This window comes from Rattus norvegicus, chromosome 15, assembly GCF_021556685.1.
Source record: "Rattus norvegicus strain SHRSP/BbbUtx chromosome 15, alternate assembly SHRSP_T2T, whole genome shotgun sequence".
Lineage (NCBI taxonomy): Eukaryota > Metazoa > Chordata > Mammalia > Rodentia > Muridae > Rattus > Rattus norvegicus.
In genome coordinates, this window is record NC_141548.1 from 28,449,189 (window position 1) to 28,465,323 (window position 16,135).

At 45.5% G+C, this 16,135-nt stretch overlaps 1 protein-coding gene across 2 annotated transcripts in view; it reads right to left on the reverse strand.

The window, feature by feature from the left end:
- Positions 1-11,474: 11,474 nt before the first annotated feature.
- Positions 11,475-16,135, reverse strand: part of Rnase17 (ribonuclease 17) — a 52,506-nt gene continuing 47,845 nt past the window's right edge. Inside the window, 2 exon segments of one of the 2 annotated variants that reach the window (NM_001012232.2) lie at positions 11,479-12,128; positions 12,289-12,388. In NM_001012232.2, coding sequence (NP_001012232.1) covers positions 11,656-12,123 — 468 coding nt within the window. In that variant the 5' untranslated portion in view covers positions 12,124-12,128; positions 12,289-12,388 and the 3' untranslated portion in view covers positions 11,479-11,655. 2 annotated transcript variants of the gene reach the window in all.

Here is a 16,135-nt window from a genome sequence, read left to right on the forward strand (position 1 = left end):
AATGGCTGAGCTCCACTTGGGCCCACAGATATAGAGCAGGCTCTGTGGGTGGAGCCTGTGCCTCAGAGTCTTCAACGTACAGAACCCACAGATTGATACACTGCCTGCTTACGCAACCGGCCTTCTGTTTCTTCCTTGACCAAGCCATGGTGCTGCTGGTAACATTGTAGGACATCAAATTCCAAGCCCTCTTGTGCAGGGCAGTTTGAAGTCTGAATCTGAACTCTACATAGAAATCTCTGGGGGCTGAGGATTTAGCTCAGTGGTAGAGCGCTTGCCTAGGAAGCGCAAGGCCCTGGGTTCGGTCCCCAGCTCCGAAAAAAAGAACCAAAAAAAAAAAAAAAAAAAAAAAAGAAATCTCTGTGTTGCCTATTGACTGGCTGAAGATTTCATGACTGTTTTCAATACTGGACAGACCAAGTTTTCTATTGCCTGGCTACAAATTAGAAATAAAGCCTTGGAAAACCAGAATCATAAAAGAGATTACCATTTCTGTCCTTTATTTTTAAAATTCTATGATGTTGGGTGTGCAGAGATGGCTCAGTGGTTAAGAGCACTTGCTGCTCTTCCAAAGGACCCAAGTTTCCTTTCAGCACCTATGCTTGGTGGCTTAAGACTGCCTGTAATTCCATTCCAGGATATCTGATGTCTTCTAATAGCATCTGTTGGCATGTTCATACACATGTACACAGACACACAGAGACACATGAGCACAAATAAGACTTACGGATGGGTGAGATGTCAGTGGTTAAGAGAACTTCCCTTCTTCTGGATTTCTTCCCTTCCAGAGGACCCCAGTTTGTCACCCAGAGTTCACAACTACAGGTAACTCCAGCTAAAGAGTTAGTACATGTATATGCATGGCACATTTACCTGCACATGCATGGCACATGTGAGTGTAGAAAGATTTGAGTGCAGACACATGTGAAAGTTTTACAAACAATAACAAAACCCTTTACTCAAGGCATACTGCACTGTATTCTTCTGATTGGCTCCTGTATAAGGTTCCTTTCTGCATTTCCAACTACACACATTTGCCTCCAGAGCTAGTACTAATGGTCTAGTCTTATGGACTTGCAGGAGAACACTGCTCTATGTAAGATGTCCAGGAACATATCAGCCAATAAAAAAGAAATACACTAAACCCAACAGAATATTTACTTCTGTTTTTCCTTGTGCTGGGATTTGAATCTGGGGCCTTGTGCACTCTCGAGAATTCCAACCAACTAACCGCACACTTCGGTTATGGGGTACAGCCAGAGTTATATCCCAGTAGTAAGGCCTTAGCTTTTTTTCCACACTTGATGACTATCATAAGGTATTGTCTCAAGAAATACTTCCTCAGTTGACCTCTAAACCACAGTGAGTATTTGTTGGTGTCCAAACTGATAGACAGATGTCTTTTTGTGCAGAGATGTCTTTTCTATTGGTGAGAGGTTGTGTACAAATCTTGGAATTTCTTGAACCTTTGGATCCTCTTACGAGGACTACTCTTGACTGCCAGATGCCCGGGGTCAGCATAGTATTTGACACAGCCCTGCCAAGTACTCAGGCTGTCTGTGGAAATGACAGTGCACAGCATTAATAAGATTGTCACAGTAACTGTTTCATAGGGACTGATCATTTGAGGGTGCTAAGAAGAGGGTATGTGTGTGTGTGAGTGTGTGAGTGTGTGTGTGTGTGTGTGTGTGTGTGCGCGCGCACTGTAGAGAACACTACAGAACATGTAGACATCAACTTATCCACTCATGGACTCATACAATCAACAGACTCATAACTGGAGGCCACAGGACAGAGAAGACCAGTGTTGAGAAGGAGCATTAGTCTATGCACCTCATTTCAGAGATGGAGGTGAAAGGCTGGAGGCCAGACTCAAATGCTGTCATGAGATACTGCCAGACAGAGAGACTGAGAAAAAGACTGTTCCTCTGAGGCTTTAGCTTTTTGAACATTTGCCATTGTCTCCTTCATGAATCCTTCTTAATTCTTGATGGGAGAGCTAAGACTGCTTGCTCCTCCTAATCAGCTTCCCCAATCAACAAGTTGCCAGAATGGTCTCAGGCTGTCCCATGGTGCAATAGCCAAGTTCTCTGCCTCTCCAAGAACAGACTGAGAATGTCACTTGTTATGGTGTGATCGGGGTTCCTTTCCACAGGTTGTAGGTCTCTCTAATAAAGGAATTTTTAAATATATTCAGAAGAAAGCTCATTGGGTTAGAACTTAGGAGAAAACCCAAGGAGAGGCAGGCAAGCTGGGCATCCCAGCAGGCACTAAGAGGGAAACAGAAAAGGCAAGAAAGACTTGCCTTCTAAGTGTGAGGCAGCAGTGTGTGTCAGCAAACAGCTGTGAAGAGCAGTGTCCAGACAGAGAAAGAGCTCAGGTGTGGGGCAGGGGGATGCTTAGGACTTTGGTCAGTATCCAAAGGGAAAGTTATGCATTTTAGTTAAAACTCGGGAAAGCAGGCGGCTTCCAAGTGGTTTGGTCGCTGCTTGGATTCTCATTGAGGGGATAATTCTTCTTGCCCTTGGCGTGACTTCAGGTGACTCAGTTTCCTGAAGGAACAGTCCCTGTTAGAACTTAGCAAACAGTGCAGGGTCAGAGACAGCAACTGAGCAGTCAGTCACCCTCCAGGTGATCTTTATTAGCAGAGCCTCAGAGCCGCAGGCAGCCAAGACTGGGCCTTGAAATGGGAGACTGTGAGAGGCAGCACACCATGGCCATAGGCAGCCAAGGCAGGTGGGCAGGGGCCAGGAGTTGGAGATTTTCCTTCAATTCCCGAGGACAAGGAGGCCATCTGATCTCTGGAGCAAATCCAAGGGTCAAGTCTCAGCCCAGAGATGGAGGAAGAGTTCAGATTTATTTCTTTCGGTGGTTGAGAGGAACCAGCTTTTCCTTAATGGGCCTGAAAAATCCCATTGGAGTTCATGGGAGGTGGGATCCAAAACTAATTATGACAGGGGAAGAAAAGGTCTTCAATGGCCTCAGAGCCTCACATGACTCGCTGCACAGCTAACAGTCATCGAGCTATGCAGAGTCTGTGATCTGAAGAGGGACTGAGTGGCCTTCTTCTTGCAGCTCCTTGTCATTCCCGGAGGAGGACTTGAGAGAGCGCCCTATGCAGCATGGAAGCCTTAGATGAGGGGGCTCCAGCTGGTCTGTCCCTGCTGAGCATGGGAGGCAGGCTTTGTTCTCCACAGATGTCAGCTGGGAGCTAGACCAGCACTCATCAGGCTTCTTCCTCTGAAGAAGGCAGGAGCTGGCAGGGGGCAGCAAGGTCACTCAGGGTCCACGGGGGAACAACAGTCTGTCCCTCCTTAGCTTACCAGCTCTAGTCTCCTGTACCGTTCATCTTCCATTTTCTTCTCCTGCCAGCTCTTCTCCTTGGAGTTGTGGTCCTTTGAGGTTTCTTGTTTCTTGTTCATTCAGGTCAGCCTGAATCCTCTGGCCTTTACCTCCCAGAGTGTTGGAATCATGGCAGGAGCCATGGAGCCCAAATGGACCTTGCCTTGGCCTACTAGAGCTCTCTTGCTGATTTGCAGTGGTACCAAGTGTTAAGGGGTGGTGAGATGGCTCAGCTAGCAAAGCCCTGAGAAAAGGGGTGGGGTAAGGGATGAGATCTCAGTGCAGTAAAGGGAGACCTTGCCTGAAGTATCATATCCCTGTAGGAACAGTCTTTAAATAATCTACTGTAACCATGAGTGTTCACTGGTGAAGATTATTTTAAAAGCTGTTCATATGATAATAAAAGAACCATACTACATGGGTTCTAGTTCATTATAAAATCACTCCCTCCTGAGCCTTGTAACTCCCTCCTCCCTCCAAAATACTGGTCGACAAGCTGATGTCCCAAGAACATCACAGTTAAAACGCCCTAAGCAACAAGGTGTCGTTATGGGTCAAGAAGCTGCTTATCAGAACCCAGATGGTGACAGCAGAATCCGTTTCTTCCCCACCCCTCTGTCTCTTCTGTCTTGGTCTATTTTCAGGCAGAAATCCCATGCACATTGGTAAGCTGGTGGTTTTGTGGCAATCTTTTCTAGAATCAGCTCTCTCACACCAATGAGACCAGAAGAGAGGTGGTGTTAGCAGTTAACTGAAACCAGGATAACCCCTGGAAGGGCTTCCAGGTGGGTCTGGTTTGTATTCTCATTTCATACCACAAGGTAGGGCCGGGAAGCAAGTGAGAATTTCCAGAAGCATACTTGGCAGTCAGCAGGTGGAAGGCAGCAAATCCTTGCTTCAGCCATTTCTCAGGGCCATTCTGCTTCAGGTAGCTGGTGCAGTCAGTCATGCTCAGCAAACAGGCAGTACCACAGCACAACTGAACCAAGAAAAGTACTAAATAAGTCATCAAATCAGTATCTAATAGTTGGTCTTTCTAGCGTATTCTACTGTATTGGCAGCAGGGTCAAAACCTACTGTCTCAAGCATGTGTGAAGTGGGAAAGGTCTCCATCTTTATCCCTCAACACTAAAGACAATGTTTCCCAAAGCCAAGGTCTCTCAGCATTTAACAGTGGATGACAGAAGCATGTGGTTCTTTCTGATTACATCACGTGTGGACCAGGAGTCCTGGTCATTAACTCTTCTGGGGTAGCCATCCAGATCTGCCCTTTCCAATTGCATATCTGTAGGAAGCCAGACTTTATTTAATTCAACAGAACAATGATAGAGAACAATAGAGATGAAAATCACATCTAGAATCAAGATGTCAGCCTCTGAAGAGATTTTGAGAATATAATCCAGCATCACTTTCTCTCATTGATCTTTTTCTTTGGAGAAGGATGGGTTTACTAGGCAGATGTGGTGACACGTGTCTTTAATTCAAGCATTAAGGATCAGGAGTTCAAAATCATCGTTGTCTACAGAAAGAATCTGAGTCAGTCTAAGCTACATGAGACCATGTTTCAACAAAACCCCAAGCTACACCCCTCTCTCTAATTTCCAAAACCAAATGAAAACAAAACAAAGAAATAGGATTACTTCTAGAAAGCATGGTACTTGTGTGAACATGTACTTTAGTAAGTGGTGGATGACTTGCTATACATAAAATTCTATGGTTTTGATTTTAAGATGAATATGAGCAGATATAGTAAATATGAACAAAAGTTTTATGTGATCCTTGTCAAGTTTTTTTAAGACAAGATTATCCCTGTAGCTTTAGCTGTCCCAAAACTCACCAGGATGGCTTCAGACTCAGAGATTCTCCTGTCCCTGCATCCAAATGCTGGGATTGAAAGCCTGCACCACCATTGTTCAATAGACAATGCTGGGTCTAGGGTGCAAAATGCCACCATGATTCAAATGTTCCTGTCATCCCACAAACCACTCAGACACGGATCTCAGTCAAACAGGGATGGTTTACTGAACAACACACCCCAAGCCTTATAGATCAGGGACTCAGGTCATACTTGGGAGCTGACTGTGACATTGATTCAAGATTCTGGTTTTTTTTAAACCTAAGATCTACAAATGTCTGTTTTCACCAATCAGGAATTAGGGAAGAAGGACCTCTTGAATAACATGTCTTTGTCATAAATTTATCCTGTTCCAATGGTTGGAGTATTCAAATGTGGCAGGGGACTTGCCTTGTCTAACATTCATGTCTTAACTTGCCAACCTGGATGTCAGTTACCGTATATACTTTCTGGCAGGCAGGATGTTAGTCACAGGGAGCTTTTGCAAACTTAAATTTTACTTCACCACTACTCAAAATGGAAGTCTTTTTTTATTCTTTTCTTTTTTCAGAGCTGGGGACCGAACTCAGGGCCTTGCGCTTGCTAGACAAGCGCTCTACCACTGAGCTAAATCCCCAACCCCTCAAAATGGAAGTCCTAATGTAAATAGTTTCAAGTGTCTCTCTTACATTGAGGTCCATCCCAGGGGCAGCTTATAAAGGCAAATACCATAAGGGCCTACACAGGTGCAGGAGGTGCTGCTGCGTGTTGGTTGGGGTCCAAGTGTCTTGTGAGTAACTACACAAAGCAATTCTATTGACTTTTATCATGATTTCCAAGGGCATGGGACATAACAGAAGATGTAATCATCGAGGGCATGAGAAAGTTTCCTAGCAACAGTAGAAACAACACATGAGAAAGTTTCCTCCTAATATTAGTAACAGCATAAAATGTCAGCCTAGCTTGGAAACAGTGACCTAGGCCTAAACATTTCACCTAGGCAGGGCTATTTTACCTAAGTCTTCACAATTTGCATCCTGCTACAAAGAACTATGGAGATAATGGGGTGGGTGGAGTGAGGTGGTGGGTCCACCAGCAAAGGCCCTTGCAATTCAAGTCTGGTGAACTGAGATTGATTCAGTGAACCTATGTGAGAGGGGGAAAAGCAAGTAGATTTCACAAAGGTGACCTCTGACTTCCACATCCCCCTATAACAACTAAACAGAAGTTTAAAAGAGGGACCAGTAGTTAAGTTTATCAGTAAATTGTTAATCTGTTCTGAGCTCCAGTGGGAGCATGTATGGCTCTGTACCCCATCAAGACCTCTGGATTCATGAATGAAAGACACACACACTGCCAGCTTATTTATGATATGCCTTACCAGCTCAATGTCTGAGCACTTCCAAACTCTCTGGGGCTAGCACACACTCCCCTCTGTATTCCTGAGTTAACACTTTCTAAATCCCCAACATGTCACCCTTTCTGTCGGAAATTGATTCTACAGATGGTCTTGATTAGACTTCCCCAAAATCACACAGGAATCTTTGTGTTCAAACGCTGAGGGTCCCTGTCCCCAATTGGTTTGAGAAGGGGGTGGAGGAGTGGCCTTTGAGACCAAGGCTTGAGGGTCCCTAGCCTGGCCTCATGTCTTGTTCATGGTCTGCTTTCTGAACATGAATATAATGTGACTGGCTATTTTCCTACTACGATGACTTCCATGCCTGCTGTCATAACTTTGACAGAATGCTGGGCTGTGTCCCAATGTCTCCCTGGAACTGAAAGCCAAAAGGAACCAATTTATTTTTCAGGTTGGTTTTGCCCTATTTGATCACAGCAGTTAGAAAGTAACCAAGGAAGTAGGTGTTTGCTTTCAAGCTGGAGTAGCAAATCACTGGAAATTGCCAGTGATACGGTCAATCCTCCAGGATTCAGGGAAAGCCTTTTTGGCTTGTTTAACCACAAGAAACCATTGTACAGTATATAGATGATATTTGTATACACTTTGGCACTAGGAAAATCTGAAACCAAAATATTTTAGCATTTTGAGCCTTCTAGCCTCCTGTTACCAAAACTACCAGAAAAGGCCCAGATAATTCTGCGAAAACTACCACATTTGGTATGGATTTCAGTTTCTACAGCTGTGTAATAATCTTATTGTATGTTTGAGTAAAATTGAATTAATTATATGAAAAATAAAGATGGACGTTTCTCATTTAGAGGTTGCTGAATTTTATTGAATCTGGGTGCTCAATTTTATTTTAATGGGTAAAACCTCTTTCTGGGGCTATCAAGAACTCAGACTTGGGTGACCATAGCTGGGATGGTAAATTGGAAAAATCCTGAACCAGATGAAGGAGGCAGAAAGACAAGACCTTGTCCTTAAGATATTAGTTCGAACAGTTGGGGACAGTATGTGACCTATAGTAGATTTTTTAAAAAAAAGAAATTAGATGTTGTAGCACCAGAACGACCCCTGTCCAAAAGCTCTGGCAGCCATGGCACTGCTAGTCCAAGAGGCCCCCAAGCTCTTTTGAAGGCAATGACTAGAAGCTCTCATTCCCCACCAAGCAAAGTCTCTAATAGAATTAAAGGGCTACATAGGATTAACTGGAAGTAAACACCAGAGGAGCTTCCTAGACAACTAGAGGTAACTACGAAAACACAGAGTACACCCAATCTGCTTCACTTATGCCCATGGTAGTGACCTCCTGTCTGGTACACTGTGTGCTGAGACTATAGCCTCCACATGTGCCAGCCAGGCTCACTTAGGATTAACCTGTGGATAATCGTGGGGAGGAAAGTTTTCTGAAAAGCAATTTTAAGCTCTAATATGGGGACTCATTCTAGGGAAAGAAAGAAAAGACTAACTTCTATATTACTTTTTAGTATGCCTTCATGATGTTCTATAAATCTGCTGATATCTTGTAAATTTGAAGAAGACTGACAGCCAACATTCACCCATAAAACATGAACAAGAGAGAGTCCAAGCCTATTGGAAGCTGACTTGTTGTTCAAGTGAGCTGAGTGGGTTTTGTGTAGCTTATAAGGTTACAAAAATAACAACATGAACATTCTTTAACATAAGCTTTTTGTGGAGCAGAAGGAAGAATTTGTCCTACAGAACATGTCCTGGATGTCTTAAAACAGTTTTCCACAGCAAAAGACAGAGAAGGCAGTTTCCAGATTCTACTTGGAAAGGCTGTTTAGCAACAGAAGAAGACGTCCCAGACTCAGGGGTCTACCTGAGAAGCTGTAAAGGAAGTAACATGTCCGTGTTAGTACATTGGCTGACTGGAGGAAGCAGAACTGCAGGCCAACTCGAGTTTAGGCAAATGAGTGGAGCAAAATAGAGGCTCCCAACTTGGTTAGAAGATCCCTTCCCAATATGGGGACAGGGCATGTTGGCATTACCAAAAGAGAATGGGTGAGAGGTACACCCCGAAAAATACAACTAAGCAGTGGGGTTTGGTGAAGAAGGTTAAGTTACCCCCTACCCTGACAAAGGACAGGGAAATGTGAGAGAGAGAGAGAGATAAGAGTCCCCAAAACTCCATTAAGACTGGGAAAGTGACTCCAGTGTCCAAGAAGGACAGGGGCTGCCCAAATACCATGATGTTTACCCAGGACTCTGCTGGTGATGGCAGTGGTCAGGTCCAGGGAACTCAGGCCCCTTCAGTCGTCCATACCCAAGACTAGAAGATCAGCTGGAGGGTTATCTGATTTGATATCCCCTTGTCCTGTGCAACACGAGGGCAATTGACAGCCCAATGTCCCTCTTGATGGCACCTAGGACATGGCCCCTTGGCTTGCACAAGTAACGGAAAGTCCCTATCTAATGACCTTGTCGACCACGCTTGTAGCAGGAGCCTGGTGGTCCCTTAGCCTCAGAAGGCCAGGAGTTCCCGGCAGTGGCTGGGTCCAGAAGGATAGCCTTTGCCAGCATATGGTAGTTTAGTGTGCGGTCCTTCTCAACACTTCTGTGGTACACTAAAATGCCAATGCCTGTTTTACAAGGAACCCGTTTTATAATGTCAGGTATAGCTGGCTGTTGCCAGGCAACTGTGGGGCAGAGAATACCTGACTGATCCCAGGTAGCTGTGAGGGTAGAGCTTAGACAGAATATCAGCAGTGTTAGTGCATGTGAGTAAACAAGAAGAGAGAGAAAAGAGTCACCAGGAAAGACGGCTTTGAGGGAGAGAGTAGTAGCAAGAACTCGGTCCCAGGACAGTGAGTGCCCTTCTCAACAGTGAACTGCTCTAGAGCATGGGGTGTCTGTGGTGCTGGCTAGAAGACAACAGAAGTCTTAGATGACAGTTTAACAAGGATAGCTAGACCTGTCACCTCCTTGTTTGGCTCTCAGTCACCGTGCTCCCAGGCAGAAAAGGCTGTGGATATTGTGACTGGAGCATGTGGCTGGAGAGGTTGAATGGCAGGGAGAAAGTGATCCCAGAATGCAGGGCAGGGGAATGCTGGGGCCCACAGGGTTGGTGCTGGTGTTTGGTTGGTTTTATTTAGGCTTTTATTTTTGGAGAGAGGAACTCAGGTATTCAGAACTAGCCTCAAATTCACAGTGTAGCCCAGGCTGGCCTCACACTCCTCATACTTTTGTCTCTACCTCAAGACACTGGGATTATGGGATGCTCTGTCTATGCAAGCACTAGGGACTGGACTCAGGATTCTCCACATGGTCGGCAAACACTGCCAACTGGACTACACCCTCAGCCCCTGCATGTCTGTTGTCACTCCGGACCATTATGCCTGCTCTTCTGTACTGCATGGATCCCAGTCTTACTAGGCTTGGAGATGAGCTCCTGATTGGAACCCACACTTCCAGTCGTGCCTCCCCCAAGTCACATTCTGTACAACACAGTGGAGATCTTAGGTTGTACCGGCCTCTGATGTTGTACAGTTGCTCTGAGCACTGCCAGGAAACCCTTCCTTTTTAACCTCCCTTATCAAAGGTCTGAACTTCATGGATTCCTGTCATTTACAACACTGATTCTCTCTGTGAAGGCTAGGAGACCTGTCTGCCCAAAACACACTTGGATTCCCATTTGTGTTAGGATTCTTTCTGGCCCCTGCACACTCTGCAGGAAGCTTGACTTCTGAATTTTCTCCTGTTTAAGTTCTGTTGGTAATTAGATAATTTAGTACACATTGAGAGATGTGTTCCCCATGTGTTAGTTTTGTTATGATTGATGGTAAATTTAACGGTGATCTCCCAGGAGAGTTAAAGTTAATTTAAGATGTATACCAGACTAGGAAGATTCTTGAACAGACAAAACTTGCTTTTTATTTGGTTTTAGAAGGACCTTTAGCCAACCAAAATTTAACATACAATTGCAAACAGTTTTTTGTGAGTTCAAATCCTGCCTGGTCTACATTCCAAGTTCCAGGACACCTAGAGGTACATAGTGAGACCCACAGGCTGCACCCAATTTCGCCTGAAGTCAGTGGATTATGTTAACCCATGAACTTTCTCAAACTTACCATTCCAAGGGAAGATGCAGATTCCACACACCAACCTGAAGGACAGCATCTGCATTTACTGCTCCACAGGAGTGACTCCCCTGCAGCCCTGACTGTGGTCCATTGAGAACCAGAAATACCACCATGGTCCAGTGGTGGAGAGAGGTCAAGTATTGCATCTGGGGACCCAGAGGGGAACAGCCAAATGGAAGCTGGAGATTCAGACTGAAAGTCAGAGGTACGGACATGAGGATGTCACCCCTCTGCTGCATTCTGCATATGTCACTGCATGAAGGCTCACTGCCTCATGTGGTGATGCTGGGCTCGCAAACGTCCTTAAAAGGATGGTACCTTCCCATCTGAAATGATCCCTGACTACAGTTCTGTCCTCAGGAGTCAGGGCAGAACCTCTCATCATTCATCTCTTTTCTGTGTGGATTCCAGTGCCCTTATCTTGGACTCTGTGCCTTCCTGGTTTCTGTTGAATAGTCTCACAGTTGACCTCTGAGGACAGCCATGCAGGGAGAGGGCAAGGGGTAGATAGCCTCACTGAGAGATCCCAATTCCCTGGTCTCCTCTCCCACCCACTTCTTCTAACAGACAAACTTGAGGGAAGATTTCCTGTAGGAATGTTCTGGAAAGATGCCCATCTCTCTTCTAAGATTCATTCATTTCCAGAAACTGGGAAGATGCCTCAACTGGTATGAGGTCATGCCTTAAAACATATACATGTACCCACGTGTGCACACAAACACACACACCAGAATTGTCTGTGTTTATCCCACTTCCTCTCTCCCCACCTGTGTCAGACACAGAGACACCAGAGAACTAGATGCATATGCAAAGGTGTTTATTGATTACAAAAATCTGTTAAGCTATATTAAAGGGAGTCAGGGTAAGGTTTCATGAGGACAGGAGCTGATACGCAGGGCAGACAGAGGAACTGGATCTTCACTACTGTGATCTTGGCAGAAGCAGATGAGCTCAGGTACAAAGTGCTGGCATCGGAGCTAAAATATCCTATCCAAGTGAACCGGAACCACTGGATACATGGGACTGTCCCGTGGAGTCCTCGGGTCACAGCCAACTGTGTAGAACTTCCTGGATCTTGTAGTTTGGTATCTACATTGGGTATAAATCCTTGCCGGAGTTGTGAGGTTACAGAAAGTTATAGATACCCGATATCGACTGTTATGACAATTTCTATATGTCCTGTTTCTACAGGGGATGTTTCTATTGCCACACACACCAACAACACTAGCAAAACTTGTATGAAGGAAAGTATTTTTGTCCTTACAATGTCTGGTGAATCTGTTTCTGTGTCGCATTGCATCATTACATCGTGGATAAGCCCTATTATAGATGTGCTGGATTTCAAACCACTGGGAAGGGGTTGGTGGCTGGCATGAGGCAAGCATCAGGACAAGTCCCAGCAGCAGAAGGAGACAAAGTCTGGACTCGAGCAGCTTCAGACCCATGTTTCCTGGGAGAACAGAAGAGAAGTGACTATTCCCACCTTGGCTCACTTTGCCCTCTCTCTTCCTGAAGGCCCTCTGCTGTCACTAGGTCCACAGTGCCACTTCTCCTGGCCACTGCCCCATCACTGCCCCTCATGTCCCAGACCCAGACAGTCAGTGTCTTACCCAGTGTGCGTTGCGGCTCCTGTGGAACTGAGTGCTGGCTGTCCTGGAAATCACGGGTAATGGCTGAGCTCCACTTGGGTCCACAGATATGGAGCAGTCCTGTGGGTGGAGCCTGTGCCTCAGAGTCTTCAACATGCAGAACCCACAGATTGGTACACTGCCTGCTTGTGCAACTGGCCTTCTGTTTCTTCCTTGGCCAAACCACGGCGCCCCTGGGTGCATTGTAGGGCATCAAAATCCAAGCCCTCTCGTGCAGGGCAGTTTGAAGTCTGAATCTGACCTCTACACAGAAATCTCTGTGTTGCCTGTTGAGTGACTGAAGACTTCGTGACTGTTTTCAGAAATGGACAAACCAAGTTTTCTATTGCCTAGCTACAACTTAGAAACAAAGCTTTGGAAAGCTAGAATCATACGAGAGATTTACATTTCTGTCCTTTATTTTTAAAATTCTATGATGTTGGATGTGCAGAGATGGCTCAGTGGTTAAGAGCACTTGCTGCTCTTCCAGAGGACCCAAGTTTCCTTTCAGCACCTATGCTTGGTGGCTTAAGACTGCCTGTAATTCCATTCCAGGACATCTGATGTCTTCTAGTAGCATCTGGTAGCATGTTGATACACATGTACACAGACACACAGAGACACATGAGCACAAATAAGTCTTATGGATGGGTGAGATGTCAGTGGTTAAGAGAACTTCCTTTCTTCCGGATTTCTGCCCTTCCAGAGAACCCTAGTTTGTCACCTAGAGGTCACAACTACAGATAACTCCAGCTCCAGGAGTTAGTACATGTATAAGCATGGCACATTTACCTGCACATGCATGGCACATGTGAGTGTAGAAACATTTGAATGCAGACACATGTGAAAGTTAAAAAATAAACCTTAAAAGTTGCATTTACAAACAATAACAAAAACCTTTACTCAAGGCATACTCCACTCTACTCTTCTGATCGGTTTCTGTATAAGGTTCCTTTCTGCATTTCCAACTACACACATTTGCCTCCAGAGCTAGGACTAATGGTCTAGGCTTATGGACCTGCAGGAGAACACTGCTCTACGTAAAATGTCCAAGAACATATCAGCCAATAAAAAAGAAATACACTAAACCCAACAGAATATTTATTTCTGTTTTTCCTTGTGCTGGGATTTGAATCTGGGGCCTTGTGCACTCTCCAGAATTCTAACCAAATAACTACACACTTCAGTTATGGGGTACAGCCAGAGTCACATCCTAGTAGTAAGGCGTTAGCTTTTTTTCCACACTTGATGACTATCATGAGGTATTGTCTCAAGAAATACTTCCTCGGTTGATCTCTAAACCACAGTGAGTATTTTTTGGTGTCCAAATTGATAGACAGATGTCTTTTTGTGCAGAGATATCTTTTCTATTGGTGAAAGGTTGTGTACAAATCTTGGAATTTCTTGAACCTTTGGATCCTCTTACAAGGACTACTCTTGACTGACAGATGCCCGGGATCAGCATAGTATTTGACACAGCCTTGCCAAGTGCTCGGGCTGTCTATATAAATGCCAGTGCACAACATTTATAAAATTGTCACAGCAAGCATTTTATAGGTACTGGGCACTTGAGGGTGGTAAGAAGTGTGTGTGTGGTGTGTGTGTGTGTGTGCGTGTGTGTGTGTGTGCACTGTAGAGAACTCTACAGAACTTGTAGAAATCAACTTATCCACTCGTGGACTCATGCAATCAACAGACTCATAACTGGAGGCCACAGGACAGAGAAGACCAGTGTTGAGAAGGAGCATTAGTCTATGCACCCTCATTTCAGAGATGGAGGTGAAAGTCTGGAGTTCAGACTCAAACACTGTCATGAGATACTGCCAGAGAGAGAGACTGAGAAAAAGACTGTTCCTCTCAGGCTTTAGCTTTTTGAACATTTGCCATTGTCTCCTTCATGAATCCTTCCTAATTCTTTGATGGGAGAGCTAAGACTGCTTGCTCCTCCTAATCAGCTTCCCCAATCAACAAGTTGCCAGAGTGGTCTCAGGCTGTCCCATGGTGCAATAGCCAAGTTCTCTGCATTTCCAACAACAGATTGAGAAAGTCACTTGTTATGGTGTGATCGGGGTTCCTTTCCACAGGTTGTAGGTCTCTCTAATAAAGGAATTTTTAAATATATTCAGAAGAAAGCTCATTTGGTTAGAATTTAGGAGAAAACCCAAGGAGAGGCAGGCAAGCTGGGCATCCCAGCAGGCACTAGGAGGGAAACAGAGAAGGCAAGAAAGACTTGCCTTCTAAGTGTGAGGCAGCAGTGTGTGTCAGCAAACAGCTGTGAAGAGCTGTGTCCAGACAGAGAGAGAAAGCTCAGGTGTGGGGCAGGGGGATGCTTAGGACTATGGTCAGTATCCAGAGGGAAAGTTATGCCTTTAATTACAAGTCAGGAAAGCAGGCAACTTCCAAGTGGTTTGGTCACTGCTTGGATTCTCATTGAGGGGATAATTCTTCTTGCCCTTGGCGTGACTTCAGGTGACTCAGCTTCCTGAAGGAACAGTCCCTGTTAGAACTTAGCAAACAGTGCAGGGTCAGAGACAGCAGCTGAGCAATCAGTCACCCTCCAGGAGATCTTTATTAGCAGAGCCACAGAGCCACAGGCAGCCATGATTGGGCCTTGAAATGGGAGACTGTGAGAGGCAGCACACCATGGCCATAGGCAGCCAAGGCAGGTGGGGTGGGCCAGGAGCTGGAGATTTTCCTTCAATTCCTGAGGACAAGGAGGCCATCTATCTCTGGAGCAGATCCAAGGGTCAAGTCTCAGCCTATAAATGGAGGAAGAGTTCAGATTTCTTTCTTTGGGTGGTTGAGGGGAACCAGCATTTCCTTCATGGGCCTGAAAAGCCCACTGGAGTTCATGGGAGGTGGGATCCGAAACTAATTATGACAGGGGAAGAAAAGGTCTTCCATGGCCTCCGAGTCTCACATGACTCTCTACACAGCTAACAGTCATCGAGCTCTGCAGAGTCTGAGACGCTGAAGAGGGACTGAGTGGCCTTCTTCTTGCAGCTCCTTGTCATTCCTGGAGGAGGACTTGAGAGAGCGCCCTATGCAGCATGGAAGCCTTCGATGAGGGGGCTGCAGCTGGTCTGTCCCTGCTGAGCATGGGAGGCAGGCTTTGTTCTCCACAGATGTCAGCTGGGAGCTAGAACAGTACTCTTCAGGCTTCTTCCTCTGAAGAAGGCAGGAGCTGGCAGGGGCATAGCATCTCTGAGCCTTCATTGGCACAGCTATGGGCATCACAGGAACCAAGGAAGGAGGTAATGGTTGTCAGAGTCACAGCTCTGATGTCTCTTCATGAAAGAACAACTTTTATTTACCCACTTCTGCTGACACACGATCTAGCTAGTTCCTAGACACTACTGCAAGCATATTTTGAGGGAACAATGTCTGTGTCCCCTTCTCTGAGTGTTTCCTGCTGCACTGTTTTATGTGCAGAAATTATTATGTGCACGTGTGTGTGAGAGAGACTGTCCAGGTGTCTGGAGACCAGAGGTCAACACTGAGCATCTTCTTCATTTCCTCTCCATGTAAGTTTTTGGAGTCATGGTCTCTCAGTGAACCTGGAGCTCATCAATTTGTGTCTTCTGGGAGGACAGAGAGCTCCAGGGATCAACTTGTCTCTGCCTCCCGATGCTGGGTTCCTGAATAAACTGTCTCCAATCCTCAGGGGACGAAGACTACTTTTGCTTTATTTTGTTTGTTTGTTTGTTTGTTTCCTGAGAGACAGGTCCCACTATTTAGCCATGGAATTTATTGTGTAGATTAGGCTAGCCTCAGACTCATACACAGCCACTTGACTCTGCCTCTTAAGTGCTGAGGGTAAAAGCTTGGC